This window comes from Vigna unguiculata, chromosome 9 (assembly GCF_037176805.1).
Source record: "Vigna unguiculata cultivar grain cowpea cultivar isolate G323 ecotype 2 chromosome 9, ASM3717680v1, whole genome shotgun sequence".
In the NCBI taxonomy this organism is placed as follows: domain Eukaryota; kingdom Viridiplantae; phylum Streptophyta; class Magnoliopsida; order Fabales; family Fabaceae; genus Vigna; species Vigna unguiculata.
In genome coordinates this window covers 39,209,093-39,215,824 of record NC_140800.1, presented here as the reverse complement: position 1 = coordinate 39,215,824, position 6,732 = coordinate 39,209,093, and the positions used below count along the sequence as shown (strand labels likewise).

Sequence of the window (6,732 nt, the reverse complement as noted above, 5' to 3'; positions counted from 1 at the left end):
TTTATTTAAATAATAATTTATTTTGATTAGAACATAAAAAAACTAATCTATTTATGAAAACTTTATCAAATTTATCAAAATAATTTTAGTCAAAAGATAATTTTACTTTACTAACCCACTTTACTCCATAAAACTATCACCCTTTTATTTTCCGTGCGTCTCTTTAGTGGGTCTACGCGGCTTCAATTCGGGTCTACCATATTTGACTAAACCATTCTCTTGTTATAATAACTTATAAGTATATGAAATAGTAAAAGTAATAAAGTAAAAAATTAAAATATATTTTTTAAATCAGATAACTTTATTTATTTACGTTTTATTTTATTTTTGAAATTATATTCACATTTTTGTGTTTTACATTTTATATTACCATGTACAATTCTATAAAGTAAGAATTTATAAAATGATTATCTGAATATAAATAAGAAAAGAATGAAGTAATAGAACTTGGAAATGATAATAATAGTTGCATGTTGATAATTAGCAGGAATTTGATGTGTGATTATATTAGAATCTAGGTGCATCACATTGGCACTAGTAGATGGTGTGAATAATGTATAATTTAGAAGACATACTCTTTTCACTTTCACAAAGGATCCAAAAAAAATTGTCGGTCAATAGTCAATGTTGGAACTTTGGATAGTGACAATGCATTTATTGACCAACCTATAAGAGTGATCATAAACTTATACGATTCCAATTTTCGTATCCACATGTTAAAACTGAGAACAACTTTGACATTACAGTAACAACTTTCTCGCGAATATGCATACATATTTGTAAGAATTGGATACCTTAAAATACTAGGAACAATATAAAGATGGTTTCATTCTAATTTATAAATGGAGTCATTCTTACTTAGATCGAAATATTAAAAGATAAAAATATTTAAATTAGGGGGAAATACTACTAAATTTTAGTAGAATTTAATATAAATAAATAAAAACAGTTGGAATAAACAATAGGAATACTTGATTATGACTAAGAATCTTTGAAACTATTTTTCTATAACTTTTCAACATAGGTTAACATTTTGTTAAGCTGTCGTAATGGGTTTCGATTCAATCTGTTAGAGATGGGTCATATAGTAAATCAATTCAACCCAACTTACTTATTAGTGAGTTAAAGTAATTTGAGTTTGACAAAAAAAATTATAACTTTTTGTTTTCTTCAATCTAACATATTTTTTAATATATAACCAAAATTCAAAAGGTTCGAAAATATTTTAATTTTTTTTTTCATTCTACAAAATAAATAAATCATTCATCCTAAAACTAATGAAAGTGAAGAAGGGACAAAGGTAAAGAATAATAAAATATCATGGACGTGAGTCTCTCTCCCAAAATTAAAAAAGAAAAAGTTTGCTCATGTTTTGGGTTTGACTATATTAAGAATAATGATATTTTGGCCCTTTTTATTTTATTCACTTTTAACCTATCACTCAAATCATCCTTTAATTATATATTTATTTTTATTTTTTTTAGTAGTGTGATGATCTAATGGTGATTAAAGTGTTAGATTAAAATATCATTATCCATTAAGTTAAGAGTGATGTAAGTTTTTTTTTCATGTCCAGATTGGTGAGCCACGTATTCAATCTGGATGAACCGAGATCTTGATAGACTGAGTACATGTTTGATTTGTTCTAAAATTTATAATTTTTTTAGTTTTAATTCAACTTGAACCCGTGGTGGAGGGTCTAAATTAAGATTATAATCAATGGATTTATGTTCTTTTGTTTAAATAATTTTTATGTGGAGTGATTTTTTAAACCTAACTCTAACATCTTCGCATATTCATTTATACATTCCTTTGATGTGTGCGTCAATTATTCAACAATTTTTTTAAAATTTAGTTTATTTTTATTATTTTATTTTATTTAAACTTTATTTTATCGTTTATCTTTCTTTTTTATATCTCTTCTAATAGTTTCTTTTTTATTTAAAACAATTTTTTTTTTCATAAACAATCTAACACAGTTTTTACCTAAAACAATTAGAAGGGCTAGCAGCATGCTCATATTCTCGATGTTATAACACTCGAAAAGAATCAAATAATGTCTTGATATAAATAAATTCAAATGAAAATTTGTTTTTAGTCCAATAAAAGCGTAGTGGAGTGAGGAAAGAAAGAGTATCCGTCAAAATGAACCCATCGTTCATGATGGGCCGAAATAGTATGGGTCGAATTAGAGCCCAAGTAAGATGGGCCAGCCTTTCGGCTCCGAATAAAGGGAAATTTTCTTTCGTTCTGCATTGTTTAACAAAAAGTAGCAGATAACACTCTTCATTTATGTTCTTTTTTGTTCTAAAAAAAATCCAAGACAAATGTTTGAATTATATTTGTTTTCTCTTTAGCTTTTAGTTACATATGGGCTACCTCCATATTTTTTTTCCTTGCTTTCTTTCAAGTTAAATGACTAATATATCCTCATGTTAAAAATTATTAAAAATAAAAAATGTAAAAATGTATTTCCAATTTACATTTTTTAATTTTTAATTTTTAATAATTGTTAATCTAATGATATTTTTGATATTTAACCCGAGTTATGAAATACAGGAAGAAAATATGGAGGTGTAGAAAGAACCTAAATTTAGGCAAATTTAAAACCATTATCAATGGGTCTGTATAAAATTAGGCAAATATAAAATTATTGTTAATATAAATTTAAGTATTACTTTAACATAAAAGACTAAAATATGTTACGAGAGATAATTTATGAAAATATGAACACATTCTACGGCGTGTCTTGAATTAGGGTGTTAATGTTGTAGTTTGGTTTTATTGTTTACTTAAATACATAATCTTCGAAACAATCAAATAACTACCATTCAAAAAATATCAAATACATTTGTTCTTAAATACCATAGTGTTACAATGATAAATTCAAAAGAAAATTATTACATTAAAATATAATTAATTTATACATTATTACAGTGTTGAATTCAGATTAAACAATTCACGTTGAAAAATAAATTAATTTATACTACAATAGAAGTGACAAAAATAATTTTAATTGATAAATGCAAAATTTACATCTTACACAAACTAAAATATAACTCAGTTAATAAAAAATCAAATTAAAATAAATGAATTTTAATTAAAAAATATAATATGAAAAGAAAAGATATGTTAAATAACTGAGTATAATATACTTTATTTTGAGTAAACTTTATAATTTATAATATTTTAGTTCTATTTTTAATTTTTAAATTGGATTATTTCATTTCATATTCCCTATAACATTTATTTGATATTTTGAACAAATTCCATTAAAGTTAGGGATGACAAAACGGATCAGTCCGACCCATTTTTGCTCATTCCGTATTTGATATGCTAAAAAGGTAATGGGTTAGACTGATCTGTCGTTGAAAAATGGAACAAAATCTGTAATTGCCCGTCATAGTATGGACCAACAGGCTGGACTGCTCCTTTTTTATTTTTTAATTTAAATTTAAATTTATGAATTTTACTTTTATATATACTTATAGATAATTTTTTAGAGCATATATAATTGTATAAATATTTTATAAGCTTTTAATTGATCAATTAATATATTTAATTGGATAAATTAAAATAATTATTATATTTACATGTTAGATACTTTATTACAATTAATAATTAGAATTTAATTTGTAAGTGTTATTGATTTAAATTATGATAGTGTTGCATATTTACATTTATACACAAATATAAATAGATTTTTTTTTTAATTAAAAAAATGTCACGGCGGACTGGTCTACTTTTGGCCCACCAGTTTCATGGGTTCGACAGACCGAGACAAAAGAGCTAGTATGTTGAAAAATCCAACCCAGTCCGTCATTTTCTTGGCGGACCGACGACCTGGTCCGATGAGCCAGACTTGCTGTGACACCTCTATAGAGAAATTAACTTTAAAAGACTTCACTCACCCTCTTCTGCATGCAATTGAAGACTTCAATTCGACACCTTCTTCATCTTAATTAATTATATATCTTCACAGAGATTATCTCTTTTACCTTAATTTAACTGGAGCTGATTAAGAGAATAAAAGATTAAAAGAACAACGAAGTTAAAGACAAACTAACCTCCTTTTTGGTATGTCAGTTTGTCGAATTAGATAGACCGCACTAAAATTAATTAAGAGATTAAAAACTAGAACCCGATTTTTTTTTATGGGCTTGCAAACGTGTTTTAACACCCTTAATTAAGGTTCAGCACATACAAGTATTTTTCTGTATCTCTCTAAGTGTTGAGACGGACAATAATAACATGTTTCTTTGTATATTTTGATAAGGTCTTGTATCGATACAACCAAAATATGTTATTGTGTTGTGTGTTATACACAACAAAACATTATCATGTCACGCGTTGCTGATATTTCGTTAAAATACAAAATTCCAATTATGGGAGAAGTCTAATAGAAAATTGGGTGGTGCCAATATCAATCGTATTACTGTCAATGGACTTCACGATCCAGTCAAGGAAGAAACAAGAGAAATTCAGAATCAGCAAATGGGCTAGACTAGATAGCTTTTTATTGTTTAACAAAATCCGAACTAAAATCAGATAACAATTCTACACAAAAAAAAAAAATTAAAATTATTGTGTTCTTTTAAATAAAGTCAAACGACCCTTATTTTTTATTTTATCTTTTATCATGGTAGACTGAAGCTGAATGGTGGTGATAAGGAAAACAGTTATTGACTTATTGGCAGTATTGAAATTCGCGGTATAGCGCGTGGGCCGGTATAGATTTTTGAGGAATAGACGTTGACGGAGAGATGTCAACATGACGGTCCAACTTCGTCTCGGTGCAAACCGTTCTTCCTTACGCGCATCTGAAAGCGCAGCGTCGCCACCAGTAACTGCACTGTCTGCGGCGGGCTTAAGATCTCCACCACCTTCCTCATCGTCGACGCGCGAAGCTCGTCGCCTCTCTCGGAAACCTTCTTAAGCGCATCCTTGAGTACCTGAAGCGCCGCTTCCTGCTCCGTTTTCACGCCGTCAACCACTCTGACGAGCGCCAGCATGCGCGGACTCGCCATGCTCTCTTGAACGGCAGCCATTGCCTCGGAAACCTCTCTCTCAGCTCGCTTCGTCTCGTCTCTGACTCGCTCCATTTTCTCCCTCTGCTCCGCCGTTAAGCCGGTGACAGCGCCGTCGGCGAGACGGAGAATGAGCGAGGGCTTGTAGTCCCCAATCCAGAGCAGAGACCTCTCGTAGGCGGAAAGCCAGGGCGGAGAAAAGAGAAGGAAAACGTCGCCGTTGGCCACGTTCGATTTCTCCTCCAAAAATTGCTGGTAATGGCACATAACTTGCTCGATCAGCATCCTCTGTTCTGCATCGTCATCATTGGGCGTGACGCTCAGAAGCTGCTGAAGGAAACTCTCGTGCCGCGCAAGCCACCCCTCGTAGAACGCCTCGAACGATTCCTGAACATTCGGCTGCGGTTTGCTCGCGAACATTGACATTGTGAAGTAGTAGTAGTAAAAGCAGAGTAAGTGGTTGTGAGAGTGATGGTTTATTGGCCTGCGATTTCAGGAATGTGCGCAATTTATAAGCATCTCGGTTTTCTCATTTTATTTTTTAATTAGGCACACGTTTTCCTTAACTGGTAAGGGTGGTTTTAGGGATTTGAAAACGTGCTATTCTGTTGTGTGTTGTCGTTTGCTTGATTTGTTTATTGTTTTTTAATTGGAAAATAAATTTTCTTAACAGGTAAGGACTTTGGTATTGGTTTTTCTCAGGATGAGAGTGGTGCCACTGCATGAGCATAGACTAGGTGGGTTGGATGTGCAATGGCGGTGGAAGTCAACGAGTCTCCATCGATTGCATGCCACGCCATTGGTTGAAACCACCGTTACTCTTCCAGCAACCAAAAGACACGGAGAACAACACCTTCCTCCCAGCTATAACATTTGTCATGTCAAACTGTTTCGCAATTAAATAACCGTCACAAGATGTGTTTTTATTTATTTCACATGTCTTCATATTTTTTTTTTTATCTTACTCAATTCACAATCCGTCATCATTATGTTGCCAAAGAAAAGTCTAAAAAATATTAGAAAGTAATTTATTAGAACAAATTAGGATTAAGATTAGTTTTTTAAACTGTAATTATCTTCTAGTAACTTATTTGGTTGTTTTGTTTGTCTACGACCTAATTTAGGTCTTCAAATCTGGCCCAAACGAGCCCAAGGGAAAAAAATGGTTGTCCAATTATCAAAGAGCAAGTTTCTGCGTTTATTTTTTTCATTTTTGAAGGAGTAACTGTGTGCTAGAAAGTTAATGTTTGCGTGTATTACTCTTGAACGGTTTAGGAGAATCTGGGTGCGATGAGGCGGTGCCTCCTTCCATTAAGTAACATTTCTGCATAGTTATCACGAACTTTCTGGTTATAAGGTGTCAGAAATTGGAATCGGGTAAAACAAATTAATGCAATTTTATTCATTATAATATGATATGCTCCATTTAATAAAAGTTATCCAATTAAAATATTATATTGTTTTATTGATTAATATCTACTCTGTCTATAATAATAATAATAATAATATTTTAGAAAAGTTTCAAAAACAGTTTTTGCAGAACAAATCTAAAGATATACTTTTTAAAATAACTTAATTATGAAAAAATGGTTAATTATTTTTTTTTTATAATAGATGAAGTAGCACAATGCTTCCGGTGACAGACAGGGTTGGGCTGTCATGGCAGTGTTTCTTAGTAATCTGATTGCAGAGCCCAGATTTGACA

General features: G+C 30.9%; 1 protein-coding gene across 1 annotated transcript; it reads right to left on the bottom strand.

Moving 5' to 3' along the window:
- Window positions 1–4,397: 4,397 nt before the first annotated feature.
- LOC114163698 (protein RESPONSE TO ABA AND SALT 1-like) lies at window positions 4,398–5,529 on the bottom strand. Its single transcript, XM_028047992.2, has one exon. The coding sequence runs from the start codon at window positions 5,451–5,453 to the stop codon at window positions 4,767–4,769; it is 687 nt and encodes a 228-aa protein (XP_027903793.1). The 5' UTR covers window positions 5,454–5,529; the 3' UTR covers window positions 4,398–4,766.
- Window positions 5,530–6,732: the final 1,203 nt, after the last annotated feature.

Coding starts and splice junctions, on each gene's coding strand:
- LOC114163698 (XM_028047992.2), bottom strand. CDS start 5,453: ATGTCAATGTTCGCGAGCAAACCGCAGCCGAATGTTCAGGAATCGTTC.